This window comes from Heptranchias perlo, chromosome X (assembly GCF_035084215.1).
Source record: "Heptranchias perlo isolate sHepPer1 chromosome X, sHepPer1.hap1, whole genome shotgun sequence".
Classification (NCBI taxonomy): domain Eukaryota; kingdom Metazoa; phylum Chordata; class Chondrichthyes; order Hexanchiformes; family Hexanchidae; genus Heptranchias; species Heptranchias perlo.
Window position 1 is genome coordinate 15,762,956 of NC_090370.1, and position 22,155 is coordinate 15,785,110.

Below are 22,155 nucleotides of genomic sequence, written 5' to 3' on the forward strand. Positions count from 1 at the left end.
TGGGAACTTGCAAACTCCTTTCAGTGGCACCCAGTAAAGTGGAAATGGATATCCGACACAGAACATTTCAATTCACATTATAACTGATCATTATTCACCAGAAAAATGTATGCCAGGCTCGGCATGGCCACTAAAAGCACCCACTGCCACAGGGATACCTGTTGTAGTCGAACCACGCTGCATAACTGGGTATGATGATGTGGTGAGTCTGTTCTGTCACGTTGTCCTCATGTAAGTCAGGATTCTTTGTCTGTTCTCCTTTGTTTCCAGCAGAAGTGTCTTCCTCATCCTGGAGCAGGAAAACACAATTTACCATCAACTGCTGTGTGGAAAGGAACTGCAACAAGATCCCCGCTTAGCATTCTGACACTGGACCATTCACAAATGAATATGTTAATGACATAACACTTACCCCAGATATCCAAAACTTCCTGCATGCACGCCTCATTCTCGTTCCTTGCACGCACGCCTCACTCTCTCCTTGTATGTGGGGTCAGGAGGACTACTCCTGCTCATCCCAGCTCCATATTCAGGGAAGTATATTTTAAACACTTACCTTTTAAGGACTGTCTGTTAGGTCACACATGGACCTGGTTTTCAGCACTGGCTGTCTCAGGGCAAACCAATACTGCAGTGGGGGCCTCTAACAGGCATTAGGCCCCTTATTTGTACATACAAAGGGCCTAACATCAGTCTCAGGCGTGGGCCCCGGACACCGATTTTTTTTGCCTACATCAATATAGCGAGTGGCGCACTTCCGGCTGGTAATGAGCATGCGCTTCCTGCCTGCCACACTGGAGGCTTAGGAGGCTATTTAGTGCCTGAAAAGTGGGCGTCACGTGGTCGAATCTCTAGGCCTTACATTGCAGCAAACGATCAGTCAGTGGAATGTTTAATGATGTGCAGGCAGACTGCGTGCTCCAAGTGCCTATGTGTTTTTAAACATTCATGGGAAAGCTGTCCAGGACTGAGCCCTGCCCATGATACAGATCACTTAAGTGTTCCTGGTTCTAACCCTACCAGCTGTGGAGTCTGCACTGGGAAACGTGGAGCATCAGGCAGAGTGTGAACCGCAGAAAGGGTCCAATGGCCACAATGGAGGCTGGCACGGATAGCAGTTGGCCTGCTGGTTTTCTAATGAGTATCTCTGATACGATGTGGAGATGCCGGTGATGGACTGGGGTTGACAATTGTAAACAATTTTACAACACCAAGTTATAGTCCAACAAATTTATTTTAAATTTCACAAGCTTTCGGAGGCTTCCTCCTTCCTCAGGTGAATGGTGTGGAAATGAAATTTTCGAATCCTTCGCATTTGTAAATCACAGAACAATGCCTGGTGATTACTGCCCGTTGCCAAGGCAATCACAGTGAGCAGACAGAAAGGTGTCACCTAAAAGGCCACCGAATATACAAACCCCAAAAAAAAGAGAGTGAGAGAAGGAAGACAGTCAATGACCCGTTATATTAAAAACAGATAACATTTGTTCGCTGGTGGGGTTACGTGTAGTGTGACATGAACCCAAGATCCCGGTTGAGGCCGTCCTCATGGGTGCGGAACTTGGCTATCAATTTCTGCTCGACGATTTTGCGTTGTCGTGTGTCTCGAAGGCCGCCTTGGAGTATGCTTACCCGAAGGTCGGTGGCTGAATGTCCAGGACTGCTGAAGTGTTCCCCAACAGGGAGGGAGCCCTCCTGTCTGGCGATTGTTGCGCGGTGTCCGTTCATCCGTTTTCGCAGCGTCTGCATGGTCTCGCCAATGTACCATGCTCTGGGGCATCCTTTCCTGCAACGTATGAGGTAGACAACGTTGGCCGAGTCACAGGAGTATGAACCGTGCACCTGGTGGGTGGTGTCCTCTCGTGTGATGGTGGTATCTGTGTCGATGATCTGGCATGTCTTGCAGAGGTTACCGTGGCAGGGTTGTGTGGTGTCGTGGACGCTGTTCTCCTGAAAGCTGGGTAATTTGCTGCGAACGATGGTCTGTTTGAGGTCACTACAGACGGTTACCCACAGACCCGACCAAAGAACACACCCATCAGCTCAACAAACTGATCAAGACCTTCGATCAAGACCTTCAAAACATCCTACGCACTCTCATCCCACGTACTCCCCGCGTGGGAGACTTCTACTGCCTCCCAAAGATACACAAAGCCAACACACCCGGACGTCCTATCGTATCAGGCAACGGAACCCTGTGTGAGAACCTCTCTGGATACATCGAGGGCATCCTGAAACCCATCGTGCAGGGAACCCCCAGCTTCTGTCGCGACACTACAGACTTTCTACAAAAACTCAGTACCCACGGACCTGTTGAACCAGGAACACTTCTCACCACGATGGACGTCTCGGCACTCTACACCAGTATCCCTCACGATGACGGCATCGCTGCGACAGCATCAATACTCAACACCAACAACAGCCAATCTCCAGACGCCATCCTACAACTCATCCGCTTCATCCCGGATCACAATGTCTTCACCTTCAATAACCAGTTCTTTACCCAAACACACGGAACAGCCATGGGGACCAAATTCGCACCCCAATACGCCAACATTTTCATGCACAAGTTCGAGCAGGACTTCTTCAATGCACAGGACCTCCAACCAACACTATACACCAGATACATCGACGACATTTTCTTTCTATGGACCCACGGTGAGGAATCACTAAAGAGACTACACGATAACATCAACAAGTTCCATCCCACCATCAAGCTCACCATGGACTACTCCTCAGAATCAGTTTCTTTCTTGGACACACGAATCTCCATCAAAGACGGACACCTCAGCACCTCACTCTACCGCAAGCCCACGGACAACCCCACGATGCTCCACTTTTCCAGCTTCCACACTAACCACGTCAAAGAGGCCATCCCCTATGGACAGGCCCTGCGAATACACAGGGTCTGCTCAGACGAGGAGGAACGCGATGGACACCTACAGACGCTGAAAGACGCCCTAGTAAGAATGGGATATGATGCTCGACTCATCGATCGACAGTTCCGACGGGCCACAGCGAAAAATCGCGTAGACCTCCTCAGAAGACTAACACGGGACGCAACCAACAGAGTACCCTTCGTCGTCCAGTACTTCCCCGGAGCGGAGAAACTATGCCATGTTCTCCGCAGCCTTCAACATGTCATCAATGATGACGAACACCTCGCTATGGCCATCCCCACACCTCCACTACTCGCCTTTAAACAGCCACCCAACCTCAAACAAACCATCGTTCGCAGCAAATTACCTAGCTTTCAAGAGAACAGCGTCCACGACACCACACAACCCTGCCACGGTAACCTCTGCAAGACATGCCAGATCATCGACACAGATACCACCATCACACGAGAGGACACCACCCACCAGGTGCACGGTTCATACTCCTGTGACTCGGCCAACGTTGTCTACCTCATACGTTGCAGGAAAGGATGCCCCAGAGCATGGTACATTGGCGAGACCATGCAGACGCTGCGACAACGGATGAACGGACACCGCGCAACAATCGCCAGACAGGAGGGTTCTCTCCCTGTTGGGGAACACTTCAGCAGTCATGGACATTCAGCCACCGACCTTCGGGTAAGCATACTCCAAGGTGGCCTTCGAGACACACGACAACGCAAAATCGTCGAGCAGAAATTGATAGCCAAGTTCCACACCCATGAGGACGGCCTCAACCGGGATCTTGGGTTCATGTCACACTACACGTAACCCCACCAGCGAACAAATGTTATCTGTTTTAATATAACGGGTCATTGACTGTCTTCCTTCTCTCTCTCTCTTTTTTTTTGGGGGTTTGTATATTCGGTGGCCTTTTAGGTGACACCTCTCTGTCTGCTTACTGTGATTGCCTTGGCAACGGGCAGTAATCACCAGGCATTGTTCTGTGATTTTCAAATGCGAAGGATTTGAAAATGTCATTTCCACACCATTCACCTGAGGAAGGAGGAAGCCTCCGAAAGCTTGTGGAATTTAAAATAAATTTGTTGGACTATAACTTGGTGTTGTAAAATTGTTTACAATTATCTCTGATACAGGGAATACTCACTTCCTGGGATGAGACTGGCTCTCTCAGTTTGGGAACAGTGCAATAGAAACAACCAATGATAAATGTAAATAGGGGAACATCCCCCACCTCCTTGCCATTTTAGGCTTTCACTATTTCAGTGACCCAGTACTTGCACAGTCAGCCATCCCACTGCACCCTACCCCATTATGCCAGCAAAGCTGGACTCAATGACAAGTGCCATTGTTGTTATTCTAATCTGATATGACCTTCTAAAATAGCGACTCTCGAAAAAATGTTTAAAAGCAAAAAAAAAAGTGACAGGGAACCGACTCCCGCAGAACTAACAACAGAAGTGACACAGCGTGCACAGGAACAATGCATGAACAGCACTCTTACCTTGCCTGCAGTCTCCAGGTTATCATCCTCTTGTTCATCTGAAAGAGAAAACAGAGATCAGTTCTGCTTGTCCGGTCTGAATCCCTGCAGAATCCCTGTAGTATAAATGGTTTTAATAGCACCCTGTAATTCCAGAGGATTAAACAGCTTCTTTCCTGTTTCTGTCAAATAATGGCTGAAAACAAGAACGTGAAATCATTCTGCTCGGTGAAACAGGGAGGGGGAAGAAAAGAAGCAGCTTACCTACCTTGTAGGGTTTTCATTATTCTTCAAATGACCTGCATATTCCAAGTAACGGAGAGGGTTGATGAGGGTAGTGTGGTTGGTGTTGTGTATATGGACTTTCAAAAGGCATTTGATAAAGTGCCACATAATAGACTTGTTAGCAAAATTAAAGGCCATGGGATTAAAGGGACAGTGGCAGTGTGGATACAAAATTGGCCAAGGGACAGAAAGCAGAGAGTAGTGGTGAACGATTGTTTTTCAGACTGGAGGGAAGTATACAGTGGTATTCCCCAGGGGTCAGTATTAGGACCACTGCTCTTTTTGATATATATTAATGACCTGGACTTGGCTATACAGGGTATAATTTCAAAGTTTGCAGATGACACGAAACTCTGAAATGTAGTAAACAATGTGGCGGATAGTAACTGACTTTAGGAGGACACAGACAGACTGGTGAAATTTTTTACGCAGTGAGTTGTTAGATAGGGCTTTAAACTAAATAAGGGGGGGCGAAATGGGGTAGGGTGCAGTGGGTGGCTGACTGTGCAAGTACTGGGTCACTGAAATAATGAAAGCCTAAAATGGCAAGGAGGCAGGGGATGTTCCCCTATTTACATTTAGCATTGGTTGTTTTTATTGTGCAGTTCCCAAACTGAGAGAGCCAGTCTCAATAATGGGGGGGGGGGGGGGGGGGGGGAGGAGGGTCCCGGTGGAGAGAAATCTAGAATGCTAAAGAGAAAAGACAAGGAAGCAGTGCAGGAAAGTGATTGGGGTAAGGATAACCAGATTGTGTCAGGAAGGGACAGAGCATACAAACAAAGAGTGCATTAACAAATGGGGTCCGGGTAAGAAAAAATGGTAATAAGACAAATAGGGCCATAGTACAAAAAAATGTTGATGTCTAAAAATGTTAAAAAGACAAATCTAAAGGCACTGTATCTGAATGCACGAAGCATTCGTAATAAGGTCGACGAATTAACAGCACAAATAGATGTAAATGGATATGATATAATTGCAGTTACAGAGACATGGCTGCAGGGTGACCAAGGCTGGAAGCTGAATATCCAAGGGTATTCGATATTTAGGAAGGACAGGCAAAAAGGAAAAGGAGGTGGGGTGGTGTTGTTAGTAAAGGATGAAATCAGAGCAATAGTGAGAAAGGATATTGGCTCAGAAAATCAAGATGTAGAATCAGTCTGGGTGGAGTTAAGAAGCACCAAGGGGCAGAAAACACTGGTGGGAGTTGTCTATAGGCCTCCAAACAGTAATGGTAATGTAGGGGATGGGATCAAACAGGAAATTAGAGATACATGTAACAAGGGTACGACAGTAATCATGGGTGACTTTAATCTGCACATAGACTGGCCAAACCAAATTAACAATCATACTATGGAGGATGAATTCCTGGAGTGTGTACGAGAGGGTTTTTCTTTAGACCAGTACATTGAGGAGCCAACCAGGGAACAGGCTATCCTATATTGGGTATTGTGCAATGAGAAGGGGTTAATTAATGATCTTGTTGTGTGGGGTCCTTTAAGGAAGAGTGACCATAACATGATAGAATTCTTCATTAAGATGGAAAGTGAAGTAGTCCAATCCGAAATTAGGGTCCTAAATCTAAATAAAGGAAACTACGAAGGTATGAGGAGTGAGTTGGCTATGATAGATTGGGAAGCTTCATTAAAAGGCATGACGGTGGATAGGCAATGGCTAACATTTAAGGAACGAATGCATGAATTGCAACAATTATACATTCCTTTCTGGCTCAAAAACACAAAAGGAAAAGCGGCCCAACCATGGCTAACAAAAGAAATCAAAGATAGTATTAGATCCAAAGAGGAGTCATATAAAGTTGCCAGAAAAAGTAGCAAGCCTGAGGATTGGGAGCAGTTTAGAATTCAGCAAAAAAGGACCAAGAGATTGATTAAGAGGGGAAAAATAGAGTGAGAGTAAACTTGCAAGGAACATAAAAGTGGACTGTAAAAGCTTCTACAAGTATGTAAAAAGAAAAAGATTAGTGAAGACAAATATAGGTCCCTTACAGTCAGAAATAGGAGAATTAAAAATGGGGAACAAGGAAATGGCAGAGCAATTAAACAAATGTTTTGGTTCTGTCTTCACAGAAGAGGACACAAATAACTTCCCAGAAATGCTAGGGAACCAAGGGACTAGTGAGAAGGAGGAATTAAAGGAAATTAGTATTAGTAAAAAAAATAGTGCTGGAGAAATTAATGGGACTGAAAGCTGATAAATCCCCATGGCCTGATAATCTGCATCCCAGAGTACTAAAAGAGGTAGCCATGGAAATAGTGGATGCATTGGTTGTCATCTTCCAAAATTCTATAGATTATGGAACAGTTCCTGCAGATTGGAGGGCGGCAAATGTAACCCCACTATTTAAAAAAGGAAGGAGAGAAAACAGGGAACTACAGACCGGTTAGCCTAACATCAGTAGTAGGGAAAATGATAGAGTCTATTGTAAAGGAGGTGGTAACAGGACACTTAGAAAATATCAACGGGATTAGACAAAGTCAACATGGATTTATGAAAGGGAAATCGTGTTTGACAAACCTACTGGAGTTTTTTGAGGATGTAACTGGTAGAATACATAAGGGAGAACCAGTGGATGTGGTGTATTTGAATTTTCAGAAGGCCTTTGATAAAGTCCCACATAAGAGGTTAGTGTGCAAAATTAAAGCACATGGGATTGGGGGTAATATACTGGCATGGACTGAAAATTAGTTAACAGACATGAAACAGAGAGTAGGAATAAATGGGTCTTTTTCAGGGTGGCAGGCGGTGACTAGTGGGGTACCGCAGGGATCAGTGCTTGGGCCCCAGCTATTCACAATATATATCAATGATTTGGATGAGGGAACCAAATGTAATATTTCCAAGTTTGCTGACGACACAAAATTCAGTGGGATTGTGAGTTGTGAGGAGGATGCAAAGAGGCTTCAAGGCGATTTCGACAAGTTGAGTGAGTGGGCAAATACATGGCAGATGCAGTATAATGTGGATAAATGTGAAGTTATCCACTTTGGAAGGAAAAACAGAAAGGCAGAGTATTATTTAAATGGTGATAGATTGGGGAATGTTGATGTACAAAGGGACCTGGGTGTCCTTGTACACCAGTCACTGAAAGCAAACATGCAGGTGCAGCAAGCAGTTAGGAAGGCAAATGGTATGTTGGCCTTCATTGCAAGAGGTTTTGAGTACAGGAGCAAGGATGTCTTACTGCAGTTATACAGGGCCTTGGAGAGACCACACCTGGAGTATTGTGTGCAGTTTTGGTCTCCTTACTGAAGAAAGGATATACTTGCCATAGAGGGAGTGCAGCGAAGGTTCACCAGACTGATCCCTGGGATGGCAGGACTGTCGTATGAGGAGAGATTGGGTCGACTCAGCCTGTATTCACACGAGTTTAGAAGAATGAGAGGGGATCTCATTGAAACGTATAAAATTCTGACAGGGCTAGACAGACTGGATCAGGGAAGATGTTTCCCCTGGCTGGGGGGGGTCCAGAATGAGGGGTCACAGTCTCAGGATATGGGGTAGGACATTTCGGACTGAGATGAGGAGAAATTTCTTCACTCAGAGGGTGGTGAACCTGTGGAATTCTCTACCACAGAAGGCTGTGGAAGCCAAGTCACTGAATAGATTTAAGAAGGAGCTAGATAGATTTCTAGACACAAAAGGCATCAAGGGGTATGGGGAGAGAGTGGGAATATGGTATTGAGATAGAGGATCAGCCATGATCATATTAAATGGCGGAGCAGGCTCGAAGGGCCGAGTGGCCTACTCCTGCTCCTATTTTCTATGTTATGATCTGGAATGCACTGCCTGAAAGGGTGGTGGAAGTAGATTCAATAATAACTTTCAAAAGGGAATTGGATAAATACTTGAAGGGAAAAATTTACAGGGTTACAGGGAAAGAACGGGGGAATGGGAATAATTGGATAGCTCTTTCAAAGAGCTGGCACAGGCACGATGGGCCAAATGGCCTCCTTCTGTGCTGTATCATTCTATGATCCTATGATTTCACACACCAAAAGAATACAGCCTAGATGGATTGCCAGGTCTCAGGGTCCACAGGTCAGAAACCTGAGGTGGACCACCAGTGATGTTTGATCACACACATACCAGTTTGCCCTGTACAACGGTCTGCAAATGTTCCAGAGCCAGCCTTACTGATCTTAGTGCCAACTGACTGCTGTGCCAGGCAGGCTGCTACATGGTCCACTTTCCCCGAGTTCAGTTCCCTTGTAGATGGGGCTCCATCCTTTAAGGGTACAGTGTAGCTTGGTCAACTGTTGGGAGGGTGGCTGTTGCAGGGCGGTGTCCTCTAACCATCATGAGAGATCCTGGGCTGCGGAATGGTCAAGTCTTATAGGTTGGGATACAGGGGCTTTACTGGGGGATCATTGGCTGAGCAGGTTTAGCTGAAGTGGTCACTTATTAGGTCAGGCATTGGCAAGTAAGATTGCTGCCCTCAAACTTCAAATTCTTAAAACTTCTGCTCGGATCCATGATCCATCGTGCAACGGGGGAGTCAAATGCCTGAATACTATAATAAACTGGTCTAAGGACAGAAGATCTTCTGCAAGACTGTTAGAAACAAGGCCCCCAAAAATATTAACTTCTATTTGGGCTGTAGCTGATGTTTCTCATAACTGAATGGCAACGCTGTACTGACAAATCTGAAGCATTGGGTTCTGATGAACCAATCACCTCGATAAGGACAAACATGGAGATGCTGCATCCTGAGATGCGCTGCAACCATGAACGGGCACCTTTGAGTATGGAGGAGAATCTAAAGGGCAGTACCCAGGACTGAGAATTTCGCCCCTTGAATTGAACCAGAGAAACGTCTGGAAGAGTTTGGTCTATCTCAGCTGATGATGCCGCTAACTAAGTATGGCCTCAAAGGCGGTCCAATTGATCAACCCACAGAATCTCAAAGAGGTGCTTGTGACATGTCTCTAGAACCCTTGTGTCTGTATTGCTACTGCTGATATGGCGGTGAATTCCTGCAGTGTGCTCCCTACCTGGGTCCTGGATGAGTGGGGAATATCCAGCAAGTTATTGATATGAGGCTTGAGATAGTCAAGGAAGATCCCACTGGGAGCCTGAAGGCATGGTGCCCAGGTTCTCTGCTGGTATACAAAAAAGAGTACATCTGCGTGCTTTGCCGTAGCCTCTTGGTTTATTGAGGGGGCTCTTCAAAGGCACCTGCTGTTCCTAGCTATCCCCCTCATAAGAACATAAGAAATAGGAGCAGAAGTAGGCCATACAGCCCCTCGAGCCTGCTCCGCCATTCAATCAGATCATGGTTGATCTTTGACCTCAACTCCACTTTCCCACCCGATCCCCATATCCCTTGATTCCCTTAGAGTCCAAAAATCTATCGATCTCAGTCTTGAATATATTCAATGACTCAGCATCCACAGCCCTCTGGAGTAGAGAATTCCAAAGATGCACAACCCTCTGAGTGAAGAAATTCCTCCTCATCTCAGTCTTAAATGGCCAACCCTTTATCCTGAGACTATGCCCCCTAGTTCTGGACTTTCTAGCCAGGGGAAACAGCCTCTCAGCATCTACCCTGTCAAGCCCCCTCAGAATCTTATACGTTTCAATGAGATCACCTCTCATTCTTCTAAACTCCAGAGAGTATGGGCCCATTCTACTCAATCTCTCGTCATAGGACAACCCTCTCATCCCAGGAATTAATCTAGTGAACCTTCGCTGTACTGCCTCCAAGACAAGTATATCCTTCCTTAGATATGGAGACCAAGACTGTACGCAGTACTCCAGGTGAGGTCTCACTAATGCCCTGTACAACTGTAGTAAGACTTCCTTACTCTTGTACTCCAACCCCCTTGCAATAAAGGCCAACATGCCATTTGCTTTCCTAATTGCCTGCTGTACCTGCATACTAACTTTTTGTGTTTCTTGTACGAGGACACCCAGATCTCTCTGAACACCAACATTTAATAGTTTCTCACCACTTAAAAAATATTCTGTTTTTCTATTCTTCCTATCAAAGTGAATAACCTCACATTTCCCCACATTATACTCCTTCTGCCACCTTCTTGCCCACTCACTTAATCTGTTTATATCCCTTTGCAGACTCTTTGTGTCCTCCTCACAGCTTACTTTTCCACCTAGCTTTGTATCATCAGCAAACTTGGATACATTACACTTGGTCCCTTCATCTAAGTCATTAATATAGATTGTAAATAGCTGAGGCCCAAGCACTGATCCTTGCGGCACCCCACTAGTTACAGCCTGCCAACCTGAGAATGACCCGTTTATCCCTACTCTCTGTTTTCTGTCCTTTAACCAATCCTCTATCCATGCTAATATATTACCCCCAATCCCATGAACCCTGACATTGTGTAACAACCTTTTATGTGGCACCTTATTGAATCCTTTTGAAAATCCAAATATACTACATCCATTGGTTCCCCTTTATCTACCCTGCTAGTTACATCCTCAAAAAACTCTAATAAATTTGTCAAACACGATTTCCCTTTCATAAAACCATGTTGACTCTGCCTAATCATATTATGATTTTCTAAGTGCCCTGTTACCACTTCCTTAATAATGGATTCCAGCATTTTCCCTACGACTGATGTCAGGCTAACTGGCCTGTAGTTCCCTGTTTTCTCTCTCCCTCCTTTCTTGAATAGCAGGGTAACATTTGCTCCCTTCCAATCCACTGGGACCGTTCCAGAATCTAGAGAATTTTGGAAGATCAAAACCAATGCATCCACTATCTCTGTAGCCACCTCTTTTAGAATCCTTGGATGTAGGCCATCAGGTCCAGGGGCTTTGTCGGCTTTTAATCCCATTAGTTTGTCCAGTACTTTTTCTCTACTGATATTAATTGTTTTAAGTTCCTCACTCTCATTTACCCCTTGGTTCCCCACTATTTCTGGTTATGCTTTTTGTGTCTTCTACTGTGAAGACAGATACAAAACATACACGCATGTTCTGCAGGCTTTTCTATTAACAGATTTAAGAGATCATCCCTCGTTTTTTTAATACAGTCTATATCCTGTGGCACTGTGCACTAGAGCATTTTTTTTAAAATTGGACTTGAGTCAGTCTCAGCAGCTATCACCTCTGGCTGGGCTTGCTCACAAATTGACCCAAGGACCCAGAGTTTGACCAGGCCTGATTAAAAGTACCACAAACCTGAATTTTAAATTTTTACAGTTACTTTAACGTAACTAAACCATACAATTTTTAAATGGTTATTTCAATTTACTTAAATTTTAATTTTTTTGGTATACTAGTGTAATGGCTGATTTTTATGTTTGTTGAGGAAAGCAATTCTTGGATCAAAATTGATGGTGCTAATTATGTGACTGATACTACTGTATGGTAAACACAAACCAGTCAGAAAGCAATTTGGACCCGTGCAATCATACTGACACATATAACGTTCCTATATGGATAAACCGATAAGGCTTGCATTTACAAAGCGCCTTTCATGCTCTCAGACTGTCCCAAAACACTTCACAGCCAATGAAGTACTTTTGAAATGTAGTCACTTTTGTAATGTAGAGAAACGCAGCAGCCAATTTGTGCACAGCAAGGTCCCACAAACAGTAATGAGATAAATGACCAGATAATCTGTCTTTGGTGGCGTTAGCTGAGGGAGAAATCGTGGCCAGGACACCAGGAAAACTTCCTGCTCTTCTTTGACTAGTGCCATGGGATCTTTAACATTTACCTGACCGGGCAGGCAGGACCTCAGTTTAATGTCTCATCCAAAAGAGGGCACCTACGACAATGCAGCACTCCTTCAGTACTGCACTGGAAATTCAACTGGAGTGGAACTTAAACCAATAACCTTCTGACCCAGAAGCAAGGGTGCTATCATTTGTTTGCTGAAATTTAGATAGATAGATCTCAGGATAGAGATAGATAGATAGATGGTGAGAGAGATGGAGGTAGAGAGGTAGATAGATCGATTGAAAGTGACAGAAAGATACAGGTAGAAATAGACAGGTAAAGAAAGATAGGTAGAGGTGAATAGACAAATAGATAGGTAGACAGATAGATTATTCTTTACCTAAATCAGTCATGGTGCCGCCTTTCACTGGAGCAGATTCAGAATCTTTCTTTGTGTTCACTAAGAAAAGACAAAATCTGAAGATATAAACATTGCAAACTATTTTACAACAACTGCAAACATTCACAAAGGATCCCAGAGTCTGCGATAAATCCACTGCAAGTAACAAAAATGAACAATGCAAGTTTGAAGGAAACTGTACCCAAGTTCACTCATGTTGCTTGAGTTTCCTTCCTTCTATACTCCTACACTTTAAAGAGAGACTGAAGACTGTTCTGGAACAGTGCTGGAAACAACCATCCAAGTTTGAAATCAACATTCAACTGTAATCTGAGCCTTACCAATTGCTCGTTGTGTGAGGTGTGCTTAGTGTGTCACTATTTGGCAACGTGAGACATGGTTAATCTGTGGAGGGTGGATGAGTGACTGTGCTCTCCTGATTGCACATGCTAAACACCTCGGGAAAGGATTATACACATCAGTTTATTCAAAACAGTGTCTTATCAGAAAGATAGGTAACCTACCTTATAGGGTCTTTTTCATTCCTCAAACGATATGTATCCTCCACACACCACTGTATTAAGGCCTAGCTTGATAAGTTCTGAGGAAACCATTTGCTTAGCACACAAATAAAATGTGTGAATGATGCATAGCATATGAAGAATGCAGGCTCTACGAAGTAGGAAATCTGTCTTCATTTAAGCATGCTCCACATATTGTCAGAGTGTACCAAAGCAGTGCAAATTCAGGACAAGGAGTCCCCTGCTGAGGAGCTATAACAGTAGCTACCAGAAATCTGCTAAAGTCACCATGGTGCGCAGCAACCAAGTCTCGACAGTAATGCTCAGTAAACATGCGAGGATTACTCCAGATGGTAGCTCTGCAAATACTATCAATCAGAGCAGAATATAGAACCAGCCACTTAGCTATCTGCTATTTGCTCATTGACTTGTCTTCGGCCTCAAAACTTCCAAAACTGTTTTGCTCAAGAGACATAGTCATTAGATCGAGCACGTGTATTGAGCATGTATTAAGGTGTAGTAATATTATGCGCTAATGTTCATGGAGCGGTCTCCAAATTTTTCTTGGGCTCCTAAAATTAATCAGCAATGAACTCAGCCTTGATTTTAATCGAACATTGCCCTCATGATACTCAGGTAAAAGATGGTTTTCAAATAGCAGATGGTGGTCCAATATGGAGCAAATAAGCAGACAATGATTCGAGATACTCAACTGTTTCAAAGACCACTGCAGCAAGTCTCAGTCTGCCAGACATGCTGAAGCAGAAACAGGAGGAGGAACAGGGAGGACCCAGGCCATAGGATGACAATCAAAACTCACTGCTACCCAGGGCTGTGTGTGAACCACAGGGGACAGAGCTTCACTGAGGAGTACTTTGTAAGGAGGCTATGTTTCACAAGGGATGCCTCAGAAAAATTTGTGCATTCTTCTAGAATCAGCAACGCATTGCCAGTAGTACTAAAAATGAAGACTGCGCCAAATGATTATGCCACAAGGTCCTTCCAGGCACTAGCAGGAGGATTCACAATGATCAGTCAGTTTACTGTTTCATAAGGAAGGTCACAGGTACCCTGTTTTGACATGCCGGTGACTACATTACATTCAATGTCAGGATGCAAGAGCAGCTGCAGAGAGATACAAGGTTCTTTTAACTGAGGTGCCAACTGCACTCATGCACCTGTACAACATCCTATGGCGATCATCAGGAAACCTTACCATATGAGGAGAAAAGAAAAATCTTGCATTTATATAGCGCCTTTCATATCTTCAGGACATCCCACAGCTTAACATACAATGAATTACTTTTGAAGTGCAGTCACTGTTGTAATGTAGGCAAACGTGGCAGCCAATTTTTGCGCAATTATTAATGTGCAAATGGTCTGCGACTGCTGTCATAGAATTTTTCAGGTCATTGCATAGATTTATTGATGGTCAACAAGACCCATATCTTAACAGAACTGTGTGTTCCTCAATTATTCTGGGATGACAACTGGCTGAAAGTTGGCTCCTCAGAGACATGGGGGTAATTTTCACCTTCACTGCTTGGGCAGTGAACTGGCGGAGTGCATCGCCTGCCTGTCATAGAACCCGTTTGATTTTCATTCCATTGATTTGAATGGAAATGAAAATCGGGTGTGCGATCCGCTCTGCCGGTTTACCGGCCAAGCGGTGAAGGTGAAAATTACCCCCATGGGTAATCCATTCAAAATCCAACCCCTGACACTGCTACACAAGCTATGTACCACACAGGAAACAGTCTTTTAGGAAGCACATGTGAACGATAAGAACCTCATTGAGCAGACATTTGGCATGCTCAAACAGTTCCAATGTTTGGGCTGCACCAGGATGTCTTATAATATGCCGCAGAGAGAGTTGTAAGAATGGCAGTGACGTTCTGTATGCTGAACATTTCCATGAGAAAAGGTATCTGTCTAATTATGGAGCAGCAGCAGCATCAGGAGGAGGAGGATGTTGATGATGGCGAGTCAGCAGAAGATGAGGAGCTACTGCTCCTGCAGAATGGACTCACCAGGCTATCAATGAGGCATTCTTCTATTAAAGCCTGTGAAAACCAACTATTGGGAATCATTGTATGAACTGGCAAACTTTCATTTCTTATTCTTTCAGTTACTTTTATTACTTTGCTTCTCTTTATATTATGAAGATAAATGCAGAACTAATGACTGCAAAGTTTCAGTGGATATGTTGTGTCTCCATTTCAGTAAAGGAAGAGCTTGTATTTATATAGCGCTTTCACGTTTTCAGGATGTCCCAAAGTGCTTCACAGTCAATGAAGTAATTTTGAAGTGCAATCACTAGTACGCTGTAGGCAAAAACGGCAGTCAAATTGCGCATAGCAGGGTCCAACAAACAGCAGTGAGATAAATGACCAGGTCATCTGTTTTTTTGTTGACAACGGTTGAGGGATGAATGTTGACCAGGATACCTGAGAACTCCCCTGCTCTTCCAATCATGTCATGGGATCTTTAACGTCCAACAGGTAAACAGGGCCTCGGTGTGGTATCTCAACTGAAAGAAGTTTTCAATAACGACAAATATTAATGAGCATTTAGATGCCTCTGTGCTATCCCCTTGCGCTACACGTACTAATGCCCCAGGTTCATTCTCCTATACTACTTCTAAATGATACTTTATTGGAAGGGTTAAGCGTGGAGGATTTCTGAACATCTGCTTGTGATTCCTGTGGCTATCGGCCCCTATGCACTATAGACTCAGATGGTCTTGCCTGTGTGCCAGGGTTAGCCTGTTCAATTTCAGCTGTGGGGCCGATATGCTTCGACTAGTTTTTCCTGTCCCTTGCTGGCAAGGGTCTGGTGGCAATTTTCAAGCCACCCATCTGATCTTCTGGTCATACGCCGTGACTGGAAGCCAAGTCCTCACGTTGACTCAAGCACAGACCATTGCGCTTCAACAAGGTCTCCGAATCCCTCACTCATGGCTGCCTGAATTGTGCCTCCAGGAATATTATCGCATCATGGACTGTGGCCATCACAAAGTCACTACATCATCACGAGAGGTGCTCCAATTGTGCTTGCCTTCTGCATTCCTGAGGTCTCCTTTGCAGATGCCACAGATGTTGCTTGCTGTTCAACAATACAAAAATGGACAGTAGATTTCAGAAAGCTGCTCAGATCATTGTGCACTTTAGTCTGGAAGAAGACAAGTCCCTGGTTCATCCGTTGATGCTCAGAAATTATCCTCCATTTTACAACTGAATTGACAATCATAAAGCATCTTGGCCATGCAAGGCCTCTGCTCACCAGCAGCCAGTTTTTCTTCAACCACCACCCCTGCCCTTTCCTTATCTAAGTCACTGAAACTATCTATCCGAGTTGGTACCTGCTTATTGTTGTGTCAGTGATGCAGAGTGCAGTGTTGAGGCTTACTTGTCCAGACTGACCACTTGATGCTTCTAGGATTCAGGCATTTCTATGGAAAGAGAAGCTGATGCACGATGAATGCCACGTGCAGGATTAGGAACATTTTTGCTGCACAAACAGTAGGTACTATTTCTTATGATGAAGCGCAATCACTGTATAACTATATTCATTAGCACAATTAATTGTACAAATCAACTTGTGCTTATTCCGGCCAGCTTGTGCACCATTCAGCCCCTCGAAGAACTCTAATCCTATGATTCCCATCATTGTTTCTTGAAGCAGATAAGAGTGTTAATGCCACTAGCTACTCTGAAGTGTTGTCTCTTGTTGAATGCCACCTTCTGCAAGGAGAACAACAAGGTGCACTGAATCAGTGGATATTATATAATGAGTAGTTTAGGTTACAGCATGCCGTGTGTAGCCCGGTGCATAATTTAATACAATTTAAAGTATCTTGGCAGCTGAACTTCTAATAGTTGACCGAGTACACTGTATGTATACATAGTGACAGGCAAGCATCAATCTTTTTCAGCTTCACCGTTTTATTTTTATTTTTTTGGCCTGCTTTAATACTTCTCAACAATCTTCATTAGCTCCCATTACTGTAGGTTACTGGATTAGCTGAGGTTAACCATACAGTTTGTGAAGCTATTCAAGCAAACACTTATCATGTACTTTGATACCCCCAGGATATTCACATTCAACCTTGCTGCTAAACTTTGTGTTTTTCTTCAAGACACCTTGTTCCAGGTGTGGTGGTAGGTGACTCCAATTTCACCGATTGCCTGATTGCCTCTCAAGCCTGATGTACCCTCAGTTTGGGAGAAAATTGGTCCTTTGCCCTAAAAAGACCTCTTCATCGGATCCCCACTCTGTCAGCTATAAGCAGTACGGCTTCTTCTGTGAAGCGAGCTTTGCAGGTTTTGCGCTCTCCCCCTATTTTCACGTAAAATAATGCACTCCACATCTGGACTGGCCACTATGCCTCATTTATACCAGTCAGCTCGCGCCTCAGCACCATTACTGCAGGTGCACTCTGATTGGATTTTCAGATGAGAATTATTTCTAATTTCACTGAAAGCACAAAGTAAACATGTTTGTTCTGGGGGGTGTTCTAAAAATAGGGGGTTAACTCACATTTAATTCATTCCATATGTTAAGAGTAATGTCATCCTTATAGTAACTGAGGGCTCAACAGCCATCTATATAATTCAAAGCACACTCCACTCCTGACTGCATATAAAATATTGAGACAGCAATATCTTGGCCCAGATAAAACTGGAGAGAAACTTTGGGTACAAATTTGGAGTGAGTTCCAAGGTCCTGCCAGTCAGAATGGAAAATCAAATAGAGCTGATCTAGAGGGTTTTGAGTCCACTAATAGAGTCAAAACTAACAGTAAATGTGCATTCAACAAACTTGTGATATTGAAATAGGTTTGAATGGTGTGTACATTAATTGGTGAAGATCAGTTTGTTAAGATCAGTGGAGTGAGCCTTGGCTCAGTGGTAGTATTGCTGCCTCTGCCAGAAGGTTATGGGTTTGAGCACCACTCCAGACAGCCCAGGCAAGCGGAGACCAGAGTTCCAGCCTCTGAATACTGGGGTTGATATCCAGCGGGGCACTCACGTCCGATGGGAGGAGAGTGGCGACCCCCATCACAATCAGATAAACCAATTGTCCACATATGAATATACATGGAGATGCTGCACCCTGAGGTGAACTGTGGCCATACACAGGACTTTGTAAACATCCTGTCTGCTGAGAAGACAAATGGCAATATCTTGTATTGATAGCTTTCCTTATCAAAATTGAACCTGAGGAACTCCCATATGTGATGTAGAAGTAGATATCTTTTAGGTCTTTTAGCCCCTCCCCTGGACTTACATAGAATTTACAGCACAGAAACAGGCCATTCGGCCCAACAGGTCTATGCCGACGTTTATGCTCAACACAAGCCTCCTCCCTCCCTTCTTCATCTAACCCTATCAACATATCGTTCTATTCCTTTCTCCCTCATGTGTTCACCTAGCTTCCCCTGAAATGCATCTACACTATTCACCTCAACTATTCCTTGTGGTAGTGAGTTCCACATTCTCACCATTCTTTGGGTAAAGAAGTTTCTCCTGAATTCCCTATTGGATTTATTGGTGACTATCTGATATTTATGGCCCCGAGTTTGGTCTCCCCCACAAGTGGAAACATTTTCTCTACGTCTATCCTATCAAACCCTTTCATAATCTTAAAGACCTCCATCAGGTCACTCCTCAGTCTTCTCTTTTCTAGAGAAGCCTGTTCAGCTGTTTCTCATAAGTATATCCTCTTAGTTCTGGTATCATCCTTGTGAATCTTTTTTGCACCTTCTCCAATGCCTCTCTATCCTTTTCATAATATGGAGACCAGAACAGTATTGCAAGTGTGGTCTAACCAAGATTTGATACAAGTTTAACATAACTTCTTTGCTTTTCAATTATATCCCTCTAGAAATGAACCCCAGTGCATGGTTTGCCTTTTTTATGGCCTTATTAACCTGTGTTGCTACTTTTAGTAATTTGTGTATCTGTACCCCCAGATTCCTTTGCTCCTCTACCCCATTTAGACTCTTATCCAAGCAGTATGTGGCCCCCTTATTCTTTCTACCAAAATGTAATACCTCACACTTGTCGATATAGAAATTCATTTGCCAATTACATGCTCATTCTGCAAGTTTATTAATACCTTCTTTTATTTTGTCACAGTCCTCCTCAGTATTAATTATACTCCTCCAATTTGGTGTCGTCCCCAAATTTTGAAATTGTACTTCTGATTCCCGAGTCAAAATCATTGATGTAAATTGTGAACAACAGTGGTCCCAGCACCGATCCCTGTGGAACTTTCCACCCTTTGCCAGTCTGAGCAACTACCTTTAACCCCTACTCTCTGTTTTCTGTTATATCGTCAGCTTGCTATCCATTCTGCTACAAGTCTCCTGACCCCATATGCTCTGACCTTAGTCAGGAGTCTACAATGCGGTATCTTATCGAAGGCCTTTTGAAAATCCAAATATATTACATCTACTGCATTACCCTTATCTACCCTTTCTGTTACTTCTTCAAACAATCGAATAAGGTTGGTCAAGGATGACTTTCCCTTTTGAAATCCGTGCTGACCATTCCTTATTATATTTTCGGTTTCTAGATGTTTTTCTATTACATCTTTGAGTAAAGATTCCATTACCTTTCTTACCACTGATGTTAAGCTAATTGGTCCATAGTTCCCTGGACTGGTTCTATCTCCCTTTTTAAATATAGGAATCATACGATCTGTCCGCCAGTCCTCTGGCACTATTCCCTTTTCTGGTGAATTTTTATATATATGTAATAGTCCCTCTGCTATCTCATCCCTAACTTCTTTCAATATGCACAGATACAATCCATCCAGACCAGGGGTTTTATCCTCTCAAAGTTTGATTAGTTTATTAATTATCTCCCCCCTTTCTATCTCAAATGTCTCAACATCTTTTTTAACCTCTCCTGCTTGAGATGGATGTTTGTAATTATGCAAATGATTCCTGTATAACAGGATCCCACAAATGATCCAATTGGATTACCTCACAAAGCCTCGGGGCCATGTTCATTAACAAAAGAGGATATCCCTCTCAGACAATCTCGAGGGCCCACACCTCCGAAGTACCAGTTCCCCATTTCACCAGGAAGTGCGACAGATGGTACCCCTGCCCGAGTTCCTCCTGGGTGTGGAGTATCCAGAGAGTCGCTGCTGTGAGGCCTCAGGCACCCAGAAGCTATGGGATGAGACACAAATAAGGTGTCTTGATATGAATGCCACACTGGAGCAGTTTGTCTTTCTTGGGTATTGGGTCTTCAATGAGGGACAGTGGTGGACTAAGAAGAGGACTATGGTCTAATTGTGGGGCCCTGTGACATGTCAGCCACCCCTGGAATCTGTGACTGGGACAGTGTACAAGAGTCCTGTCTAATCAGTGACTGGGACAGTGTACAAGAGTCCTGTCTAATCAGTGACTGGGACAGTGTACAAGAGTCCTGTCTAATCAGTGACTGGGACAGTGTACAAGAGTCCTGTCTAATCAGTGACTGGGACAGTGTACAAGAGTCCTGTCTAATCAGTGACTGGGACAGTGTACAAGAGTCCTGTCGAATCAGTGACTGGGACAGTGTACAAGAGTCCTGTCTAATCAGTGACTGGGACAGTGTACAAGAGTCCTGTCTAATCAGTGACTGGGACAGTGTACAAGAGTCCTGTCTAATCAGTGACTGGGACAGTGTACAAGAGTCCTGTCTAATCAGTGACTGGGACACTGTACAAGGGTCCTGTCTAATCAGTGACTGGCACACTGTACAAGGGTCCTGTCTAATCAGTGACTGGGACACTGTACAAGGGTCCTGTCTAATCAGTGACTGGGACAGTGTACAAGAGTCCTGTCTAATCAGTGACTGGGACAGTGTGCAAGAGTCCTGTCTAATCAGTGACTGGGACACTGTACAAGAGTCCTGTCTAATCAGTGACTGGGACACTGTTCAAGAGTCCTGTCTAATCAGTGACTGGGACACTGTACAAGGGTCCTGTCTAATCAGTGACTGGGACAGTGTACAAGAGTCCTGTCTAATCAATGACTGGGACACTGTACAAGAGTCCTGTCTAATCAGTGACTGGGACAGTGTACAAGAGTCCTGTCTAATCAGTGACTGGGACAGTGTGCAAGAGTCCTGTCTAATCAGTGACTGGGACACTGTACAAGAGTCCTGTCTAATCAGTGACTGGGACACTGTACAAGAGTCCTGTCTAATCAGTGACTGGGACACTGTACAAGGGTCCTGTCTAATCAGTGACTGGGACAGTGTACAAGAGTCCTGTCTAATCAATGACTGGGACACTGTACAAGAGTCCTGTCTAATCAGTGACTGGGACACTGTACAAGAGTCCTGTCTAATCAGTGACTGGGACAGTGTACAAGAGTCCTGTCTAATCAGTGACTGGGACACTGTACAAGAGTCCTGTCTAATCAGTGACTGGGACACTGTACAAGAGTCCTGTCCAATCAGTGACTGGGACACTGTACAAGGGTCCTGTCTAATCAGTGACTGGGACAGTGTACAAGAGTCCTGTCTAATCAGTGACTGGGACACTGTACAAGGGTCCTGTCGAATCAGTGACTGGGACAGTGTACAAGGGTCCTGTCTAATCCGTGACTGGGACAGTGTACAAGAGTCCTGTCTAATCAGTGACTGGGACAGTGTACAAGAGTCCTGTCTAATCAGTGACTGGGACAGTGTACAAGAGTCCTGTCCAATCTGTGACTGGGACAGTGTACAAGAGTCCTGTCTAATCAGTGACTGGGACAGTGTACAAGAGTCCTGTCTAATCAGTGACTGGGACACTGTACAAGAGTCCTGTCCAATCAGTGACTGGGACAGTGTACAAGAGTCCTGTCTCATCAGTGACTGGGACAGTGTACAAGAGTCCTGTCTTATCAGTGACTGGGACAGTGTACAAGGGTCCTGTCTA

At 44.3% G+C, this 22,155-nt stretch overlaps 1 protein-coding gene across 5 annotated transcripts in view; it reads right to left on the reverse strand.

The window, feature by feature from the left end:
• Nucleotides 1–22,155, reverse strand: part of smarcc2 (SWI/SNF related, matrix associated, actin dependent regulator of chromatin, subfamily c, member 2) — a 341,362-nt gene that overhangs the window by 161,785 nt on the left and 157,422 nt on the right. For all 5 annotated transcript variants that reach the window (XM_067976774.1, XM_067976775.1, XM_067976773.1 and 2 more), the window contains exons 12-14: nucleotides 12,710–12,769; nucleotides 4,402–4,439; nucleotides 159–289 (exon numbers count right to left, since the gene is read on the reverse strand). In XM_067976774.1, the coding sequence (XP_067832875.1) occupies nucleotides 159–289; nucleotides 4,402–4,439; nucleotides 12,710–12,769 (229 nt within the window). The remainder of the gene's footprint in view (nucleotides 1–158; nucleotides 290–4,401; nucleotides 4,440–12,709; nucleotides 12,770–22,155) is intronic.